The sequence below is a fragment of the Manis pentadactyla genome, chromosome 1, assembly GCF_030020395.1.
Source record: "Manis pentadactyla isolate mManPen7 chromosome 1, mManPen7.hap1, whole genome shotgun sequence".
Taxonomy (NCBI): domain Eukaryota; kingdom Metazoa; phylum Chordata; class Mammalia; order Pholidota; family Manidae; genus Manis; species Manis pentadactyla.
In genome coordinates, this window is record NC_080019.1 from 165067765 (window position 1) to 165090904 (window position 23140).

Sequence of the window (23140 nt, forward strand, 5' to 3'; positions counted from 1 at the left end):
AGACACTAAACTCCCGTAAGATTTCCTTCTCAGGGTCTCTAGGCTTCATAAACCAAGAGGGAACCTATATATATGGAGACTCTGTGAGCTGAGCATCTTCAATTCCTGCTTACAGCTGTATTTAATACATGCTTTAGGGTCTGGGGTTTGGGGAGTTGAGGTTGTAGGCACAGTGGGAAGTTAGAACTGGAGCTCTCCTGGATGCTGTGGAACATGGTCTGTGAACCTGGTGGAAACACTAAAGGACATTAAAAACACTAAGTGAATGCCTGGTTCAGCTCATTTTTTACATTTATTGATAGCTAAGTGCCAAAACTCAATATTTAAAATATTTCTAGTCTTCTCTCCTTGGAATTATGGAATGTATGCTCATAATGTTGACTTTCTGGGTGGGCTGATTGAGTCCCTTACCCTTAAGCTATCAATTTGACATCGTGGGAGACCATAGCAGCTCTCTTTTTATTCTTTTATTAAAGATATTTGAGTTAGTGGAACATATGTTTTAGAAATTGTGTTGTGGTTGTAGTTGTGAAAATTAGGCAGAATACAGATTTGGAGGCTTGGTGATTATATGTAGTGTGATTTGGAGATAAGAACAGAGTTGTCCTTAGGTCAAGTGGACTTCACATAGATAGAAGCTTCTAGACACTGAGTGATAACACTTCTTTTGTAGAGCTGTCATTTTGAGACTACTAAAAACTGGGATGCATTTGAAGTTCCTAGTTTTCACCAAATTAGGAGTGTCAATTTTATGTAAAACACAGTTAAGATTGCATCCTATTTTTTACAATGTTACCTCGTGTTGGTTTCATTTTGAAGTGTAGAAAAATAATCAGGAAGGAATGGTCGGAAGCCCACATATGGCCCATTTTATTAACTGGGGGTCTAATTTTCAGTTTATACAAAGTGAAGCATCAGGACCCTTCCATCTCTGACAAAGAAAAGAGGTTTTGCAGAACCTCTCATTCCCAAGCCAGCCCAGCCAGTCAAGACTGGAGGAGGGTCTATGCACACTTTCCGTCCAGGAGGAGGTCTGTAGCAGGAGCCACCCAGGCAGAAGAGAGAACGCGGCATATAGTCCTACTACCCTTGACATCACTCTTTCAAGGAAACTTAGTTTTCTATTCTGAATTGCAATTTTCTACTTGCTGCCTTGCCCAGGAGATTCTACAAATTGGAAAAGGAGGCCCAAATAGGGAAACCTGTAATTCCTGAAGTCTAGGTCTGCTCAATAAAGGTTGCATTGAATTGAATGGAATTCAATAACTCTTGCTAAGTTTTGCTGCTGAATCAGTATGTGACCTTGAGCAAATCTCTCTACAGATAGGAGAACTGAGGGTCATGTATACTGCAAGAAGCTATACCTGAAGGATTTTCTTCAGGAGGAAAAATGTGCACATGAAAACACTTTAGAAACCATGTTAATATTTCTACCTAATTGTTCCCTCTTTACATGGATATAGAATTGAAGAATGACACAAATGTGTGGAGAGATTAATGTTATATGTTTGCAGAATATTATTAATTTAGAGTATGTTCATAAAAATGAACATCTGTTATATAGAGCTGTTCATTTTAAAGAATAGCTATAAACATTTTTCCCCCTGAATTGGTCTTTGTGCAGTAATGCTTGCTCCACACTCTTTGGTAGAACACAGATCACAAGATTAGCAGGTTCTGACTTTTGTAACTCAGTCTCCAAGATTCTGCCTTCTGGGGTCCCCACTTCCTTCAATATTAATTACAATTCTAATTACAGTTACAATTATAACCAAGATGCTGGAATAAGCTCAGCATCTTCCTCTAAACAAGCCCATGGCTTATACTCAGCTCTTCTCCTTGCCTCTTTATCACCATTCCTCTGGGACCCTGTCTTCTCCAAGCCAAGGGACACTGTGCCCCCCACTCCCTTCATCCCCCAGGGAGAAGGCTGGACTGAGGCTAGTTTGTTCAGATTAGTCCTTTGTAGAAGTGTGTTAATTCTCTTATTAGAATATGAATCAATAGAAACATAAATTGCATAAAAGACTCACTGCCTCTCAAGTTTTCAGACTCTTTCTCCTCCAATTCCCACCCCCCTAAGCCCCAAATTGGTTAATATTACAATTTTTGCAGGTTCCCACGATGGAGACATTGAGGCTGAGAGGTATTGACATACATGGGAAAAAACACTCTGGTTCAGACAGAGCCTTATCTTTTATGGGTCTTTTCATTATCAAAAGTGTTTTCACTATTACGAAATTTACTCTCCCTGAAATGCAGAAATAACAGGTTTTTTAATTCATAAATATATTCTACCCACCCACGTGTTTTATTTTTTGGTAATTTCCTTTCAGCTTATAGACTTTTTGTTTTATTTAGGACTGAGTCAAAGGACACTTGTCCGGATAATTATTCTGTCTTTGCATTTGGTGGCTTTGGTTTTGCTGGTAATTTGCATAATCTAAGTCGAGAGGACACATTTACTGCAACACAGGTAATATATCATTGGGGATTGGGGTTCTGTACTTGGGTGTTCAGGCAGAGGTATATCAAAGATGACATGGGTAACAGATTTGAATTTTCTGGAGAATCATTTGTAAAATTATCAGAAATCTTTTTAAATGCTCTCAAATTTCCACCTAACTCTTATACTTCTAGAAATTTATCCTGAGTTAGAGAGATCCAGCATGCTCTATACAAGTACATCCATTGTGGCACACTGCCATTTCTTCCAGTCATCCTATTTCAGTAACACACAGGAAATTGATTAAATTAATTGAAAACCACATTATTTAAATAGTTTAAGTTAATTGAAAATTACATTATTTTCTACTAAAGAAAAGAGACAAATTTAAATCTGGCCGTAAAATAATACACAGGATGATTCACATTTTCTTGCATTGAAAAATAGCTGCTGCAGAGAAATAAGTTTTGGAGAGGTTGTCCCCTATGTCTGGATTTTAGGAGTCCTCAGGCTCTGTTTTCTCTTTGAGCTATTTTAATATTTCTACTTCTGAAAAGAACATTGTCTTTTATAGGTTATTTTACTTCAATCCTGTTACATTAAAAATAAAAACCTTTTTCTACACTTTCTGCAACAAGCCTGTGTTACTTATAGTAATTTAATTATTGTAATTTAAAATGATATGATTAAGATACCATGGACACAGGACTTCTTAAAAGACTTGGCTTTTATTAACAGAATTAGATCTGGGAAAAACTTAAATCTACTTCTTTCTATATTTTACAGATCAGGAACCTGGAATCCAGAAAGTTAACTCAAATGCTAAGTAGACATCTGAAACAGACTTATTGTATACCGCCTTAGATGACTTGGCTAACTAGCAGTAGAGGTAGATCTAGGCCCCACAAACCTCTCCCTTAACCCATAATCTCTCTGGAAGGCTCTAAGTGTCCTGGGAGTTTGAGATCCATCCTACTTCCCTTCCACTGGTTGATATTTGCCTATTGTGTCTGCTGAAAGTAAGGGATTTGGTCAAAGCAGACACTGTTATTCAAGGTAAGATTTTAAGTGTGACAGTGAGCAAGAGTTTCACCAATTCTTGCCTTGAGAATGTTTTACTAATAGGCAAGCTAGTCCCTTTATCTGCTACTCCTGTCTCTAACTGGTCAGAATTTAAAAAAAGGGAAAGTCACAGGTAGTCTAATTTGCCCCCCAAATACAATCCCTGACATAATACAATGAAACTTATAATTAGATTATGTTTACATTATAGGGGAGAGGGGCATTACATACTACTCAAGAATGAGTTGAATTTCTATGTTGGAAGTGTGCAAAAGGTCCCAACAGAGAACACCTGACATATGCAAAACTCTACAAAGGGGAGCACACAAGATGGTGCATTCCCCCAGAGCTGGGAGCAGCTGATTTGCTAGAAAATCTGAACTTGAAGGGACAAAGAGAGGGAGAATTTTCCAGAATCTGGAAGGCTGGATCACCTGTCTTTTAAGATGAGTGACCTTCATTTGAAGGACACAGCGAGACCAAGACGACCTTATAGGGAAGGAGCTGAAAGAATACACCTGGTTTTGTTCTTACCTCTGATCCCCACCCCAAGTGGAACCCATCCAGGTCAGCTTCCCAGGGCAGAGAGCAGGATGGATTCTGTTGCTGGAGAAGCAGTCAGCAGATGTCAGCAAAAACAATGTCAGGGTACTGGCCACTTTTTAAAAACAGAATGTTCTGCAGTTAGATGGGCTAAAAATATATTTCAGACTGCTATTTTAAAAGTCACAAAACCTTGCTACTTCCAGGTCCCTCACTGTAGTTTCACATGACTGTGTTTCTTATGTTTTCTTTTAAAATTCCCTTTTCTATAACTGTGCTTTAAAATGCTTATCGTCTAGGATAAGTGTAAATTATCCTAGACTTTAGGGGGATCCAGAAGGAAAGCCATCTTGGAGAAGTGACACTGTGCTCCTTCATCCTTAATCATCACTCTCTACTCGTGCAACTCCTCTGTGGCTATAATTCTCCATCGTTAACAGTTGGTAGGAATCAGGCTAACAATCCTAAAAAGCCAGGAATTCCTGGCCTGCTTGAATTTCTTTTATCCCCAGTTTGAAGCACCTGAATCAGCCATAGAATTTACTGCTGCTTATAGCTGATGAAGTTTTTCTACCCTAGAGGCATTTTTAACACTGTTTGTTGGAAGAAACATATGAAAGGGGAGTAACTAAGGTGATTCTAATAACATAATTCTACTGAGGTAGAAAAAAGGGAAAATGGAGTGTTTGCAAAGAGACTTTCTAAAATTTCTATTTTTTCCTGTAAAAAAGTGTTTCATCTACTGATGGGCAAGCCAACAATGCAGATGACGGAGAACAAAACACAGCAAGGCATTTCTTTTATCAAACCATTTATAGTGTAAGAAAGCTACTGTAAAAGATAATTAAAGTTTTGATTGGCTACTGTAAAAGATAATTAAAGTTTTGATTGATTCACTTATCACTGTGCAAGACTTTTATAAAGGCAAAAAAGGCAAGAGGGATTGCAGGATAATATAACAGAAAAAATATAATTAGGCTTTTCCCCATGTCTATTATTAAATAGGCTCTACTTGCTTGAATAAGTGGTTGCTCTTCTCATCTCCTATTGTTATTTGTAGAGGAGATCTCAAATGGCATTATGCATATGATGATGCACCAATGTACTTACTTCTCTGATAGAAATAGGGGATTCCATAGAAACGGAAAGACATACAAAGTAGAGAGAAGCAGAATGCAGTTTCTGCCAAATTCAGACTGCTGTCCTTCCATACTTTTCCAGCCACTTTTAGATTCTGTGGGGACTTAAAATTCACTTAAGAATTATAGTTTGATTGTATAAGCTTTTATTTGCTGCATAACTTTTTTAAATTTGTGAGTTCCATTAATCATAATATAAAAGCAAAGAGTAGGGTAAATTTGTTTTTCTACTGTTGAAAACTCAGGAGCATCTAGCTGGAAGATTAAAATTGATTAGACCCAGATGTCACAACTAGTCTCATGGATCTTGGATTACAGATGCAAACCAAAGCTTAAAGCTCCCCAAAACCAGGCCAAAACACTACCATCATTAAATGCTTAAGGTAAAATGGTTATTCTGACATGAACAACAGCCACTTAGAGTCCCTATGTCTTGATTCTAGGCATTCTCAGCATAACCAGCCAGTACAGTAAATGAAGACAGGACTATGTCAACACACCACAAGCACCCGTACTAATGACTTCACCTCCTCTTTCCTCATGGCAATTCCATCAATGGCTTGACATAACTTGTCAATTCTACCATTCCAAGATTTGGAACCGACTTTTTTCCAGTATCACATTCACTCTTCAAGCCCAAAGCATCATTCTCTGGTCCCCTACCTGTAAAAAGGCTATACATGCCTGGATGCCTACATTCCTACTTCAGCCAGCCCAGGAAGCTACAATTATGTCCCCACCAAGAACTTAGAAGAAGTGCATCACTAAGAGCTAGTTCAACATCTGATCAGCTGATGATGGGTGAGAAAACAGAAGAAGGTGATCAATTGCTGAGACATTGTTTTCTGTGAATGGTCAATGTCAGTTTAACCAAGTAGATTTAGTATGGTGAGTCTTAGGGACCCAGTCAGTAAGAATGTCAGTATCTCCAAGCCTGCCTACGGCAAACGGTTATATCAAGTTAAGAACTGATACCTCTCAACCCCAGGTGCATAGCTGAGTGACCCTAGCCATGAAAATAATTTGGTTCACCCTTCTGGCTTAGTTGTCACATTGATTCTCATCCTTATAAATAAATTTGATTTCCATGAAAATTTTTATGCAAGGAGAGAATAGATAGCCCAGCTGACTTGATGATGAGTTCCACTTAATTTTAATCATCAATTTATAAGAAAGAAAAATCTAACCAGGATTTTTGAGACTTAGTCAATCAAGTCTCACCTCTTTAGTTTACAGGAGAAAACCAATCCTGATTTGTGTGTGAATGCCACACCTTGTCCAATTTTCCCTATCAACTGGCCTTAACTTCACAATCTCATACCTTGTACAGTTTTGTTAACTCTAAGTATTTGCCACAATATTGTGGCAGATGTTCATCATTAACTGTAAAGTTCATCATAAACTGTAAAGCATGCCATCGTAAAGAAAAAAAAGGACCACAGGACACTGTGAGGAGAAAATGCTCAGAACTGCTGTAGTCTTCTTACAATGATGAGGGGGACAAATTCAAAGACCAAAGCCAGTACACTGAGGATGGCAGACAGGAACAAGCCTGGATCTTTCAACGTGGCTGAGTTCCTGAATTAATCTTAGAGCCACCTGCATGAATCAGGATTGGATCAGAGAGGCAGACTGCTGAGAATGACAGAGAATAAGGATTTATTGTAGAGATTTAACCTTACACAACTGTGGGCCCAGGTGAAGTCTATGGCAAGTTGTCCCCTCTGCATCTGGTGCCAGACCTGAAGTTGCTGCAGGTCAGCAGTGCCAGTGGTCAGGGAGAGGAGTGGGACACAGAGTGACCTGGAACCCATAAGAACAGGACAAACATATATGATCAATAAATATATGATAAAGGAGCCATGGACATACAATGGGGAAATGATAGTCTCTTCAACAACTGGTGTTGGCAACACTGGACAGCTACATGTAAAAGAATGAAACTGGATTATTGTCTAACTCCATACACAAAAGTAAATTCAAAATGGATCATAGACTGAATGTAAGTCATGAAACCATAAAACTCTTAGAAGAAAACATAGGCAAAGATCTCTTGAATATAAACATGAGCAATTTTTTCCTGGATACATCTCCTCAGGCAAGGGAAACAAAAGCAAAAATGAACAAATGAGACTACATCAAACTATAATGTTTCTGTACAGCAAAGGACACCATCTGTAGAACAAAAAAGCATCCTACAATATGGGAGAATATATTTATAAATGACATATCCAATAAGGGGTTGACATCCAAAATACATAAACAACTCATGCCTCAACACCCAAAAAGAAAATAACCCAATTAACAAATGGGCAGAGGATATGAACAGACACTTCTCCAAAGAAGAAATGGTCAATAGACACATGAAAAGATGCTCTACATTGCTAATCATCAAGGAAATGCAAATTAAAACCAAAATTATAAATCATCTCACACCAGGTAGAATGGTCAACATTGAAAAAACTAGGAACAACAAATGATGGCAAAGATGTGGAGAAAGGGGAACCCTCCTACACTGCTGGTGGGAATGTAAATTAGTTCAACCATTGTGGAAAGCAGTGTGGAGGTTCCTCAAAAAACTAAAAATAGAAATACCATTTGACCCAGGAATTCCACTCCTAGGAATTCACCTGAAAAAAACAAGATCACAGATTCAAAATGACGTATACACCCCTATGTTTATCACAGCACTATTTACAATAGTGAACACATAGAAGCAACCTAAGTGTTCATTAATAGATGGATGGATAAAGGAGATGTGGTACATATACACAATGGAATATTATTCAGCCATAAGAAGAAAACAAATCCTACCATTTGCAACAACATGGATGGAGCTAGAGGGTATTAAGCTCAGTGAAATAAGCCAGGTAGAGAAAGACAAGTACCAAATGATTTCACTCATTTGTTGAGTTAACAATGAAGCAAGGACTGAAGGAACAAAACAGCAGCAGAACCACAGACTCCAAGAAGGGACTAACAGTTACCAAAGGGAAAGGGGTTGGGGAAGGTGGGTGGGAAGGGAGGGAGAAGGGGATAAGGGGCATTATGATCACATATAATGTAGGTGGGTCACAGGGAAGGAAGTATAACAGAGAACAGCAGTGACTCTATAGCATCTTACTATGCTGATGGACAGTGACTATAATGGGGTGGGTGTGGGGGACTTGATAGTATGGGTGAATGTAGTAACCACAATGTTGCTCCTGTGAAACCTTCATAAGATTGTATATCAATGATATCTTAATAAAAAAAAAAAGGGAACCTGTGCCTGCTGGGCTTCCACAGTCAATGCCATGAGTGACCTGCCAGAGTTGCTTCTCACATGCCTGGCCAGGACCCTGAAACTAACAGGGGCTGGAGAGCTGTGGGTCCGGAGAGCTATTACTGGTCTCTACTAGCTCACCTCTTTGGCCTGGGATAATATTTACCAGCTGTCAGTGTCTTGGGCCATATGATGACCTTATAAGCATAAAATAAACAGCTACTCCATCACTTCTGCCTCTCAAATCTGGTGAAAATTTCCCTTGCGACCAGTGCTGATACAGAGCCACAGGGAGAATGGAATCCTGGGACATGTGTCCCCAGCTTAGCTCAACGGACACCTCCACACAGGCATACCGCCTGTCATCTCTGAGCTGGGAGGCTTCTGTGAGAAGTCGCTTCAGAGTTTAAAGCAAGTAGCCTATATGTGTGTTGATTTAGGAGGGTTTTACCTACAAGTTCAAACTGCTTAAGTGGCTATTTGTAAATTACACTGGTAAGAGTTTAACCCCCACCATGAGAGGCTAAAAATTATAAACCCATGGATAGAGGGATGAGTCAAGCAAAGTTCACTAACTTCAGTAATAATCATTTACCAACATACCCTAGTTCCCATGGACCATAACTGGTCTAAGGATGATTTCTATGAATATTACTCACTAAGAGACAATATAGACAAAAGAACAAGAATGAATTTATTTTTTTAACTTCAGAATTTAAAGATTCTTGTACCGATTTAATCTTTCATGTGAAATGTTTACTTGTGTTTGAGAATCAAAAAGTCCTATTAACCTTGGAAGCAAGGATTTTCCTTTTATTACATTTTCCTAATCACCTAGTTTAAACTGTTTTCATACCACATAAACATGTTCTTTTGTAATGTTTGTTTCAAGTGCAACTTAAGGTTTTTGCTGTTAAATGTGTGTAGCTCCTTGTGTGCCTCCAGCCACTGTCCTTCATTAATAAAGACTGCTTATTCTTCAGGAACCTGAAAAACAGAGTATCAGTGTGTTTTGTCAGGGTCCCATGACTCTCACCAGTGCAACACATGCCCAGAACCAAGCCCAGCCCTTTCCAGAGGTAAGTAGGCCTCAGCCAACTCTTCATTAGCTTCAAAGGGAGCCAGGGAATTGAGGCAATTATATACATTACAGAAAGCAGACACCAGTAATTCATCCCAAGGGTAAGCTCGGTCACTCTTAAACGTCTCCCTGCCTTGCCTTGCCAGCAAAGGCAGCGCCCTCTATAGAAGACCCCCTGGAGGGAACGACTCTGTAGCCACATCGCCAATTTACTCCACAGCCCTGAAACACAATTTTGTCAGAAAACCTTTTCCTTTGGTTTATGATAGTTGAGAGATTTTCAGGCCTTCCTTTTGTGAATGGGAAACAATTAGTCATTGCACTGCCAGGGATAGTTTTCCTATTCACCTTTGGCCTCTCAGAAGCAATTTCTGCTTCACTCATTTTATTCTTCGTTGGAAATAATGGTGACCAAGTTGAATGTACTACATATGTTTTGGAGGCCTTTCCACCTCCTGCAGCTGAATGCAATCACAACACATGTGAGGCATGTCCCTAACAAATCTGTTAAATGGGGTTGCAGGGCAGGCTCTGCACAGAACCCAAATCCAATGCCATAACCTTCCTCAATCTGAGGCCAGAGTTCAGCCATGTAACTGGACATAGGCTTTATCTCTGAGACAGCTGTTTAAGATCAACAAAAAAATCCCTGGAGTCTGCCAATGACTTCTTCTCATATTTAGATTTAATATGCCATGCTTCTCAGATTTAGATTTAAATATATTCAATTTAGTTTCTCCTTCAAAAGAGATCCTTTTGCCCTCCTTAAGGTAGTATTTATGATTCTCTACTTGTCTTTCAGGTTATTAATAATTCATTTATAATAACAAAGAGGACTGGGCATACACCAAATGTTTGAAAATGAAATGATGGTGCCTATCTGTGCTGGGCATGGTGCTAAGCACTTTGTAGGCATCTGTAAAGGGAAGCTAATAATACGTTATCCAACTCCTTTAATTCACTTCTTGTAAAATCAGATCTCATTTAAAAACGATGTGCTCCAGGGAAAATCTCAATAAAGCAGTGTAGGCTACCCTGATCACTGTGGCCTGAATGTTTATGTCCCCCCAAAATTTCTGTGTTGAAATTCTACCCCCCATTGTGATATTAGGAGGTGGGGCCTATGGGAGATCATTAGGACATGAGGGTGGAGCCCTCATGAATGGGATTAAGGCCCTTTCTTATAAAGATCCCCAGAGAGTGTCTCCCCTCTTTCCACCACATGAAGTTACAAGGGAGAAGAAGGCTGTAAAGGAGGAAATGGCCTTCAGCACATGTAGAACATGGCAGCATCAAGATCTTGGTCTTTCCACACTGTGAGACATAAATGTTGGTATATAAGCCACCCAGGCCCTGGTATTCTGCTACAGCAGCCTGAACACATTAAGACACTGACCTTGCTGAGCCTACTGTTCACAGTATTGTCACTTTGCCACTTTGTAAAACTAGGATGGTGGCCTCTCCCATGGGATCCAAACAGCAGTGTCATGGACCACAGAAATGTACAAAGGCTTTTCCCCTTATTTTAGGTCAGAACCAGGAATAAAGTAAGGAGCTAGAAAGCAGGACACTTGTGTTGTTTTCCACTGCCTGAATTTTAAACCTGTCCCCCAGGTCTCCTTATTGATATGGTATAAAGTCACGTACTTGTTTACCATGAAAGAGTTTGCTCAGAATTTCAAACAGATCCACCTATGCTTTTTAAATCACTTTGCTCCCTAGACTCCTGACTCTTCTACACAAATTAATCTGGGTTTCAGAGCTCAGAGCTGCAAGTTAGCCTGGAATTAAGGAACTTGAGAAGTATAAATACAGTGTACATCACACTCAAATGCTTAGCACTTCATACTAACTGGACAAGCAGAATTTAATAATATGGGAAGATTTTATTAGAATCTGCTTTTTTGTTGTTGCTGTTGTTATTGCTTTTCTTTAAAGATTTTAAAAAGAGAGACAAATCTCATACTGGTCCATGTGGTGACATGAACTTAACTATACATGTTTAAAGTTAGAACAGAGCTGACTATCCAAGTACCTTTATTCCAAACTCTTTTGCTTCAATCTTGAGTTTATTGACCTGAGACTCTGCTGTCTCTGCCCTTTCTTTAGCTACGTTCAACTCACACTGTTGCTGCTTATACTTGGAAAGTTATTGATTGGCTTGTGCTCTCTATAAAAATAAAGAATGAAAGACAAAGGAAATCCCTGTGCTTGCATAGTTATATTTTTTCCTGCTCTGACATAAAAAGTTGAAAAATGTGTGAAAGGAATCTAAACTTCAGAGCATTGAATGGAATATCATATTTGGGTATGACATATAGGGATTTAGACTTTCTAGCAGGCAGGAGATCCATTTTTATAACTTGTTTCCTAGAAATTTAGAACTTGGTCAGCATGTTCCACCAACTGGATGTAGTACAGCTTTTACAGACTTGAACAGATAAGCAGTTTTTTTATAATCAGTTCAACATCCTATTCTACCTCTGGGTAGAGGGAGCTTGTTTTCAAAATTATACAGGTCAACAGGTAATGGTTAGACATAGTGTTTTAGACCAAATCATGTAAATAACCAACTCAAAAACCCTCAGGAGATAATATTATTAGGCATAAGCCAATATATATGGCAGCTATCAATTACATTCCCAGTTAGTACCTCAGGGACACTAACGCAGGGTGGGCAAGTACATTTCAAGTGATGATGGCTCTGGTGGTCAGTGGGGCTTGTGTTCATGGGTTTAATGGGACAGTAGAAAACAAACAGTTCTTAACTATTACCCCAAGGCTCAGTACAGAGGGGACAAATAGAAATGCCCTTCTCTCAATCTTCTCCTGAAAGAAGTATTTTGCAAATCTTAAAAGCTCCTGCCTGAGGGTCTGGCTACCCATCAGCCTGCATATGGGTATTGACTGAGCTCCTCCCTTTTGGGACACTAACAAGACTTGGACACCTCAACTATTGGGAGCCACTAGAACAAAGAACCCTACTTGGACAGTCACAAAGATTTTAGATACAACCAAGTACTAGGAAATAGTTGAAAAATAAGGATCATCTATGTGAGACCACTCATTCAAGGCTGTTTTCTCTAATGCATAGAAACCAACACAGAGAGTCAAGGGAATTGAAGAACCAGAGAAATATGTTCTAAATGAAAGAGCAAGATTAAACCTCAGAAAAAGACTGAGGAAAGTGATTTACCTGATAAAAGAGTTCAAAACACTGGTCATAAAGATGTTTACCAAGCTCAGGAGAACAAGGCATGAATAAAATGAAAATCTCAACAAGGGGATAGAAAATATAAGAGAGTAGCACACAGAAATCCCAGAGATGAAGAATACAATAACTCAACTGAAAGATAAAACATAGAGGTTCAACAGCAGACTAGATGAAGTCAAAGAATGGAGCAGTGAACTTAAAGACAGGGAATTCACTCCATCAGAACATCAGAAGAAAAAAGAATGAAAAGAGTAGTGATAACTAAGAGTCTTAGGAAACAAAACCAAGCAGAACAACATTCCCATTATAGATGTTCCAGGAGAAGAGAGAAAGGGGCAGAAAACATATTTGAAGAAATAATAGCTGAACACTTCCCTGACCTAGGGAAGGAAACAGACATCCAGATGCAGGAATCCCAGAGATTTCCAAATGAGATTTGGAACAACACCTGAAGAGACCAACACCAAAACACTTTATAATTAAATTGTCAAAAGTTAAACATAAGGAAATAATTTTAAAAGAAGCAAGAGAAAAACAACTTGTTATATACAAAGGAACCCCCATAAGACTATCAGCAGATATTTTAGTAGAAAATTTCCAGGCCATAAGGAAGTGAAATGATATATTCAAAGTATGGAAAGAAAAAAAAAAAAAAACTTCCAGCCAAGAATACTCTACCCAGCAAAATTGTCCTTTGGAATGAAAGAGAGATAAACAGTTTTCCAGACAAGTAAAAGCTGAAGGAGGTCAGCACCACTAAAGAAGCCTTACACGAAATGCTAAAGGGACTTCATAATGCTGAACAAAAAGACACTAATTAGTAATAGGAAAACATGAAAGTATAACTCTCACTGGTAAAAAAATATAAATTCAGAATAATCTAACTATGTATATCACTTAAAAATCCAGTATAAAGGTTAAAAGATAAAAATAAAACCACAAAACATTGTTAATGATTATATTAGATAAAAAGATGTAAATTATGACATCAAAAGCATAAAACATGAGTGCAGGGGGAGTAAAAATATAGAGCTTTAGAATGCATTCAAACTTAAGGTATCAATTTAAAATAGACTATTATAAATACAGGTTGTTTTATATAAATGTATTGGTAAACACAAAGCAGAAATCTATAGCAGACATACAAAAGAAAAAGATAATCAAAGCATACCACTACAGAAAATCATCAGATCACAAAGAGAGCAAGAGAAGAAGAAAATATCAAAGGAATTACAGAACAGAAAGCAATTAAACTGATAATAACTACATACATGCCAATAATTACTTTAAATGTAAATGGGCTGTATTCTCCATTCAAAAGATGTAGAGAGGCTGAATGGCTTGAAAATACAAGACCCATCTATCAGCTGCCTACAAGAGACTCTTCATGTATTAGGACACACACAGACTGAAAGTGAAGGAATGGAAAAAGATATTTCAGGCAAATGGAAATCAAAAAGGCAGATAAGTTATACTTCTATCAGACAAAATAGACTTTAAGACAAAGACTGTTACAAGAGAAATGATCATAATCTAATGATACATAAATGGTAATGTTAAATCCAACAAAAGGATATAATGCATAAATATTTCTGTAACAACATAGGAATATTTTGATATATAAAGAAAATATTAAGGGGAGAATTAAACTGCAATACAATAATAGTAGTGGACTTTAATCACTTTCATCAATGGATAGATCATACAGAGAGAAAACCATTAAGGTAGCAATAGCCTTTAATGGTACATTAGACCAGATGGATTTACATATGCTGAACATTACACCCAAAAACAGCAGAACATACAGACTTCTCAATCATACATGGAACATTTTCCAGGATAGATCATGTGTTAGGCCACAATACAAGTCTTAATAAATTTAAGAGGATAATATATCAAGTATCTTTTCCCACTACAATGGTATAAAACTAGAAAATAATTACAAGACAAAAGTGGGAAACTCACATGAATAGAGAGATTAAACAATATGCAACTGAACAACCAATGGGTAAAAGAAGAAATCAAAGAAGAAATAAAAAAATACCTTGAGACAAATGAAAATGGAAATACAACATACCAAACCTTGTAGGATATAATAAAAACAGTTCTGAGAAGGAAGTTCATAGTAATAAATGCCTACTATAAGAAACAAGAAAGATCTCAAATAATAACCTAATTTTATACCTCAAGGAACTGGAAAAAGAACAAGCAAAGCCAAGTTAGAAGAAGGAAGGAAATAACAAAGATCAGAATGGGAATAAATCAAATACAGACCAAAAAGACAATATAAAAAAATCAATAAAACTGAAAACTGGGTTTTTTAAAAGATGAACAGAATTGACAGACCTTTAGGTCAACTCACAAAGAAAAGAAAGGACTCAAAATCAAAAATGAAAGAGAATTTACAACCGACACCACAGAAATAGAGAAATAAGAGACTACTGTAAACAATTAAACACCAACAAACTAGACAACTTAGAAAAAATGGATAAGTTCCTAGAATACACAATCGACCAAGACTGAATCATGAATAGAAAATCAATCTGAACAGACCTATTACTAGTAAGGAGACCAAATCATAATAAAAAACTTACAATATATAATAGTCCAGTACCAAACAGCTTCACTCATGAATTCCACCAAACATTTAAGGAAGAATTAATACCAATCCTTCCCAAAGTCTTCCAAAAAATAGAAGAAGAGGAGACTTCCAAATTCATTTTATGTAGTTTTGGTATCAGCATTACCCTGATACCAAACTAGATAAGGACTCCACAAAGAAAGAAAACTAAAGGCCAATGCCAATATCCCTGATGAACGTAGATGCAAAAATCCTCAAAAAAATATTAGCAAACTAAATCCAGTAATACATTAAAGGATCATTCACCATATCAAGATGGAATTTATTCCAGGGATGCAGGATGGTTCAACATCTGCAAATCAATCAATGTGATACACTACATTTAAAAAATGAAGAATAAAGACCATATGATCATTCAATAGAAGCAGAAAAAGTATTTGATGAAATTCAACATCCACTCATGATAAAAACTCTCTAGAAAGTGTATAGAGAGGAAATGTACCTCAACATAATAAAGGTTATAAATGACAAGCCCACAGCTAACATACTCCATGAGAAAAACTGAAAGTTTTTCTCCAAGATTAGGAACAAGACAAGAATGTCCACTCTCACCACTTTTATTCAACATAGTAGTAGAAGTCCCAACCAGAGCAATTAGGCAAAAAAAAGAAAAAGAAAAAGAAAGAGAGAAAGAGAGAGAAAGAGAGAGAGAGGGACAGGAAGGAAGGAAAGGAAGGAAGGAAGGAAGGAAGGAAGGAAGGAAGGAAGGAAGGAAGGAAGGAAGGAAGGAAGGAAGGAAGGGAGGGAGGGAGGGAGGGAGGAAGGGAGGGAGGGCGGGCGGGCAAAGGCATCCAAAGCAGAAAAGAAGTGAAACTATTTCTATTTGCAGATAACATATTACACATAGAAAACCCTAAAGACACCACCAAAAACTCTTACAACTAATAAAGTCAGTAATATTCCAGAAAATCAAAATACAAAAATCAGTTGCATTTCTGTACACTAATAAAAAGCGATTATAAAGAGAAATTAAGAAAACAATCCCAGTTTCAACTGCATCAAAAAGAATAAAATACTTAGGAATAAATTTAAACAAGGGGGTGAAAGACATGTACACTAAAAACTGTAAGACACTGATGAAAGAAGTTAAAGACACAAATAAATGGAAAGATATACTGTGTTCATGGATTGGAGGAATTAATATTGTTAAAATGTCCAAACTACCCAAAGCAACCTACAGATTCAGTGCAACCTCTATCATAAATTAAATTGAATTTTCCAGAGAAATAGAACAAACAACCCTTAAATTTGTATGAAACCACAAAAGACACCAAACAAGCAGAGCAAACTTGAGAAAGAATAAAGCTGTAAGCATCATGCTTCCTGATTTCAAACTATGTTACAAAGCTATAGTAATCAAAACAGTACGTGCAGCCACTGTGGAAAGCAGTATGAAGGTTTAAAAAACTAAAAATAGAAATACCATTTGACCCAGTAATTCCACTTCTAGGAATTTACCCAAAGAAAATAAAACCCCTGGTTTGAAAAGATATATGTACCCCTATATTTATTGCTGCATTATTTACAATAGCCAAAATATGGAAGCAAACTAGGTGTCCATCAATAGATGAATGGATAAAGAAGATGTGGTACATATACACAATGGAATATTACTCAGCCATAAAAATTCCTGCCATTTGCAACAATACGAGTGGATCTAGAGGGTATTGAAATAAGCCAGATGGAGAAAGGCAAATGCCATATGATGTCTTTTATTGGTGGAATATAAATACAAAGCAAAACAAGAAGAACAAAACAGCAGTAGACTTATAGACACTGAGAAGTGACTGGTGGTTACCATGGGAGAGGTTTCAGGGTGGGTGGGGAGGGAGGGGGAGGGGGATAAAGGGGCACAGAAAGTTCTCAATCATAATGTAGGTTGGTCATGGGGATAATAGTACAACATAGAGAATATAGTCAATGATTCTGTAACATGTTCCTATATTGATAGATAGTAGCTGTACTAGAGGGGTGGGGAAATGGTTTAATAGTATAGGTAACTGTTGAACCAGTGTGTTGTATATTTAAAACTAATATAAGATTGGATATCAACTATACTTCAATTAAAAAAGAATAGTGTGGGCATCCAAGATATGCTCCAGTCCCTGGCCACTGCAGGCATGGGGAGTCCCATGGGGCCACCATGCCCCCTTTACACCTCACACCTCCTCTTCTGTCTGCTCTGCCTCCTCTGGCAGCTGCTCAAATCTTCCAGGCCAGACCAAGCACCCAAAGACCAGCCCCTGTGGGCACTGCTGGAGCAGTGCTGCCATGCAATCATGATCCTTATCAACCTCTCAGGAAGCTGGCTGGGCTGCATTCAAGAGCCTGAGGAGGGGGCATCCCTCTGCTTCCAAACTTGAGCAAGACCAGAAGAGGTGCAAAACACATTCCCCAGTTGCCATGGCTATAGGGGTTACCTCCTGGTAAATACCCCAAAGTGGAATGACTGGGTCATGTGGTTTTCTATTTTGAATTTTTTTAGGAATCCCACACTATTTTCTATAAGGACTGTACCAGTTTATATTCCAGCCAACAGTGCAAGAGAGTTCCCCACAACCCAGAAATATTTATGCTTATATCACCCAGGAATTGATCGATCCTTAGAGCCTCTTGTTTTTTCATTTTTGTTTTTCCACAAAACAGTGTCCACAGCTTTGGAACCTTCTTTTTCCTCTTATAACTCACAGTGAACACTTCCCCATATCATTAAATATTCATCCACCAAAAAGACCCAAAACCAACCAACCAAAGAAAACCAGTTTGTTTTGGCATAAAAACAGACACATAGATCAATGAAACAATAAAGAGCCCAGAAAGAAACCCATGTATTTATGGTCAATTAATTTATGATAAAGGCACCAAGAATATATTTCAGGGAAAGGGCAATCTCTTCAGTAAATGGTATTGGGAAAACTGGATAGCCATATGCAAAAGAATGAAATGACCACTCTCTTACACCATAAAAATAACTCAAAATGGATTATGGATGTGAATATATAACCTGAAACTATAAAAATAACAGAAGAAAACATGGGAGGTAATATCCTTAACATTGATCTTGGCCACAGTTATTTGACAGCAAAGACAGCAGAAGCAAAAAGAATTAGTGAGAATACATCAAATTAAAAAACTTTTGTACAGCAAAGGAAACCATCAATAAAATGAAAAGATAACCTATGGAATGAGAGAAAATATTTACAAAATTGATAAGGGGTTAATATCTAACACATAAAAAACTCATATAACTGAAAAGCAAAAGTAATCTAAAAATCTGATTAAAAAATGGGCAGAAGATCTGAAGAGACATCTTTCTAAAGACATACAAATGACCAACAGGTACACGAAAAGGTGCTCAGCGTCACTTCTCATCAGGGAATGTATATCAAAACCACAATGAGATATCATCTCACACCTGTTAGAATGGCTATTATCAAAAAGACAAGAACTAAGTGTGGGCAAGAATGCAGAAAAAGGGAACCTTTTGTACATTGTTTGTGGGAATACAAACTGATACAGCCACTATGGAAAACAACATGCAATTTCCTCAAGAAATTAGAAATAAAACTACCTTATGATCCATCAGTTCCAGTTCTGGCTATTTACCTGAAATAAACAAAAATATTATCCAAAAAGATTTCTTCATCTCCATGTACATGGCAGCATTGTTTACCATAACCAAGACATGCAAACAACCAAAGTGTCAATTAACAGATGAATGGATATAGAGCATGTGGTATATATATATATATATAGTGTGTGTATATATGGTGTATATGGACACACACATACATACAATGGAATATTTTTCAGCAATAAAGGAAATCTTGCCATTTGCAACAACAAGGATGGACCTTGAGGGAAGTCAGTCAGGGAAAGACAAACAATATACGAAATCACCTTTATGTAGAATCTAAAAAAGAACTCAGAAACAGAGAACAGAGAGGTGGTTGCTAGAAGCACGGGGTGGGAGAGTGGGTGAAAGTGGTCAAAAGGTACACAATTCCAGTTATAGGATGAATAAATCCTGGGGGTGCAATGTACAGCATGGTGATTATCATTAACAACACTACATTGTATTTTTGAAGATTTCTAGGAAAGTTAAGAGTTAAGTGTTCTCATCAAACTAAAAAAAAAAATGGTATGTGTGGTGATGGATGTCAATTAAGTATGATGTGATAATCATTATGCAATGTTAATATATATCAAATCGTTATGTTTTATACCCCAAACTAAAACAATGGTATGTGTCAATTATATCCCAATATAAATAAATAAATGTAGGTTTATCTAAGCTGTTTTTATTGCCTAGAATCTCCTTCCAGATCCCAACTTAAAATCTTACAGTAAATGATCAATTACTAATTTTAAACTTGTGAAGGCAGGAACCAGTGAGTAAAGCACAACCTGGTTAGGGAAATGGGACAAGTCTATTTTTCAAATAAAATCATCCTGTGTTTTCATCTGTCTCTCTCTCTACCTCTCATGTTTAAGAAATTTGAAGATTCATAGAATTATGTGTTTATAAGAAATTCTAAAAACCAACAGAGGTTTAATTGCTTAAAACTAATTTACTGAAATAAGTAAATTTACTGTGTGATAAAGGAGACCACACAGAAGAAAACTGAAAAACGCTAGACGTGCTTACAGAGGTTAATGAGCTATACCTCCCACTTGAGAAGGCAAAGCCTTTGTAAGGCTTAGGTTCATATTTCAGCTCTGAGATCTTAAATAACTGGTAGCCATGGTTGTGCACTGCTCAGGTTTCCCTTCAAAAAAAGAACTTCCCACTTAGTGGCGAGATGTGCAGGTCCTGGAGATTTCCCGCTGCAGTGCCTTTGGGGTCTGCCACAGCATTGATACCCAGGTCACACCCTCCCCATGGAGCCCACAGCCCGTAGCATGGCATAGCACGGTTACCAGGGGCTGGCCAGTTCTGCCCAGCCTGGGACTCCTTTACAGGCAGCACGTGCTGGAGGCCTGCTCTGAGCCACACCACAGTCTGAGGCTCCGTCTACCCAAACCTCCTTCACCTTTTCCTCTCACAGGTGTCGGACTCCCACTGTGTTCCGAAGGCTTTCTCTGCCTGATCCTGCTTCCTCTGCCCTTTACCTTTAACACATGTTACCTCAATAATTCTCTTGTACCTCTAACTCCATCCTGGCATGTGGTTCCTGGAGAACCCACCCAAGACAAAATTTTGTTTCCTTAACCCTAAAAATGGAGATACCATATCTGTAACTAGATTTTTAAGGATGAAATAACACCTACACCTGCAGCCCTCAAAATAGGAAACAGTCAAAGGTGAGATGGAACAGGTGAATGGAGAGTGGGGGTGCAGAAACACTGTCTTTACTTTCCATAACAATTGTTAAGTTCCTAATCTTACATCCTGCCTCATAGCACATTTTTCTAGAACTGAAGAGAGAAAATAGGATAACTTTCCAAATGTTATATATTCCAAATATAGGGGAGGATAAATGTTCAGCAGGGACTGGCTATAAAACTATTGTGGATGGGATAGAATTTAATTCCCTTTCCACTATAGTAGGATCTTTGAAGAGAATTTTTCCTAGGAAAGGAAACCAATATTTATGTCCCTTTCAAAATGACATTTTCAATTGGCACCTATGATGTACTATCCCCAAATACCCTGCCTCATAGTCCTAATGGTTATTTTGATGTTAAAGGAGAACAGAATGACTCAGAGTCTATCTTGAATATTTCAAAACCTTGATATCAAGGAATGGGGAGGGCTCTCAAATATCTCTTGAAACTTATGAGCCCCAGCCTAACATTCCCCCTAAAATAGTGCTAATAGGTGTTAATAGGTGATTTGATGGCAGAAAACCATTGCATAATTGAATAAATATACTCTAATCATTGTGCAGACACTTGGAAGAAATTAAGAAATATACCTCCTTACTAGTACTAAGACCAATGTTATAAAGAAGCAGACAAAGTACAATAGAACAAGAATGCATTCCTTGGGACAGTGAACACTGAAAAATATTATAGCTTTGGTGATTTCTTATATCATAAAGTTGTTTTCAGAATAAAAAAGTAAGAGTAATCGACAGGAAAGTAAAAAGAAGTTTGTCCGGGATGTATTAACAAGCAGCATTTCACTCCCTCAGCATGATGGCTTCCTCAACACTCCTCAGAACAAGAGAAGAATCACACAACTTTCATGTGCCTGCAGTGTCCCGTCCTGAGACACACCTACCACGGGCTCCCTCCTCAGTGGCTTTGAATACCTGGTATGGTCTGAAGAAGTGTCAGACTAACTTGTCTTAGAAGAGAACTGCATATTCGGTAAAGGAACACTGTGTAAGCAGCTCATTTCATCTTAATTAGCTCAAGGTGATTTGTCTGAAGTGCTCTGCTTTCTTATCAACACTATCCTGCCTGCTGTGAGGAAAGAGACTTGAATCTCTTAACGCAGCCTTGGGAACCAGAATCAGGACCTGCAAATCTTGCATTAGAACTGCCCAAGTTGCTGGAAGAGTGGGTGCCTGGAATGAACTTGCCTTTTCACTGGAATAAGCTATACTGTGCAGCAGGAAAGGGCTAGAAAGTGACCTTTGACATGTGTTCAATGACTGGAATATGCGCACCTCCTTTGTGAGAAGATGCTGGGCCTGAGAATGGCGAACACCAGTGCCTCTGCTCTCACGGAATCTACAGTCTACTCCAGTGGGAGAAAAGGGAAGGAAGGTTGGAAGACTAACATAGAAGTGAAGGTTATATCATTGCTTTAGAAATGTATTCATTACTGGTAAGGAATCTGCCCCCTAGTTTCACTGATTTGTTTGAGACCAATGTTAGTCAACAGGAAATCAGAGTCAGAAAGCTTTGGAGGCCTCCTATTGGCATTTGCTATGTTTCCACCTGGCAGCGGACCAGAGTCCTCAGTGGCCTGGAGTGTTCGTGCAACCAGGAAATAGGAGTGGAGATATCCCCCCTGCAATTTCATCAGTGTCCCGTGGAACCTGCGGCTGAGTTGCTACCCCAAGTCTCTGCCAGTCACTTCATTTGCACACTGTTCTCACTCAGCCTCTCACAGGAAAGCATCTCTTTGAAAGTGCTGCAGACATTATGTGTGAAAAAATAAGGGCAATATAAATAGCTTTTCACTTCTAATTGCAACTTGCCACTCACATTTTGCTTCCTGAGAGCTCTGAAAAGGGACCAGCCCAGCAGCCCTGGAACTGTGAGTCAGTGTCTACCACTGAGGGCGAGCCTAGATGGAGAGAGAGCAGTAGGAGACCTAGAAGGCCATTTCAGGCTTGAAGGAACACATCTTTGCAGTGTAGAGCTCAGCCAGCCAAACGGGGTGGTTTCCTGGGCTACCTGGTAAGTCAGCTCTTTGATGCATCGCTCACATCTGTTGGCTCTGTGCTGTGACAGATTTTGACCTCCAGTTCACCTTCCAGTTGGTGAACTTGCAACCAAACCATGACCTCAGACCACAGGCTGGCAGCAAGCAAGCCAGGCAGATATTGCATTTGCCAATTGGCATGATCATTGAAATAGAGCAAAATCATCAAGATGTATCTGCTCTCTTTCTGGCAGTGGTTAAACAGGGCACCCTCTGGGAAAACTGCTTCACCAAGAGTGACTTGGTTGAACTGTGTGAGATCACAAAAGAACTGTTAAGACTCTGAAGGGTGTGAAAGGTTAATCCATGCAGAGGTGGTAAGCTTACCCTCCTAAATTACAAAAGCACAATGAGTGCATGTAAGTATA

The 23140-nt window shown here is 38.3% G+C and overlaps 2 protein-coding genes across 2 annotated transcripts in view; one reads left to right on the top strand and one right to left on the bottom strand.

Moving 5' to 3' along the window:
• The window catches only part of HHLA2 (HHLA2 member of B7 family), a 104668-nt gene extending 96490 nt beyond the window's left edge, over window positions 1–8178 (top strand). The window contains exons 7-8 of the mRNA XM_057488595.1: window positions 2362–2476; window positions 5634–8178. Of these exons, the coding sequence (XP_057344578.1) occupies window positions 2362–2447 (86 nt within the window). The 3' untranslated portion in view covers window positions 2448–2476; window positions 5634–8178. The remainder of the gene's footprint in view (window positions 1–2361; window positions 2477–5633) is intronic.
• A 1249-nt stretch (window positions 8179–9427) lies between these two features.
• Window positions 9428–23140, bottom strand: part of MYH15 (myosin heavy chain 15) — a 139295-nt gene continuing 125582 nt past the window's right edge. Inside the window, 2 exon segments of the mRNA XM_057488601.1 lie at window positions 9428–9442; window positions 11572–11706. Coding sequence (XP_057344584.1) covers window positions 9428–9442; window positions 11572–11706 — 150 coding nt within the window.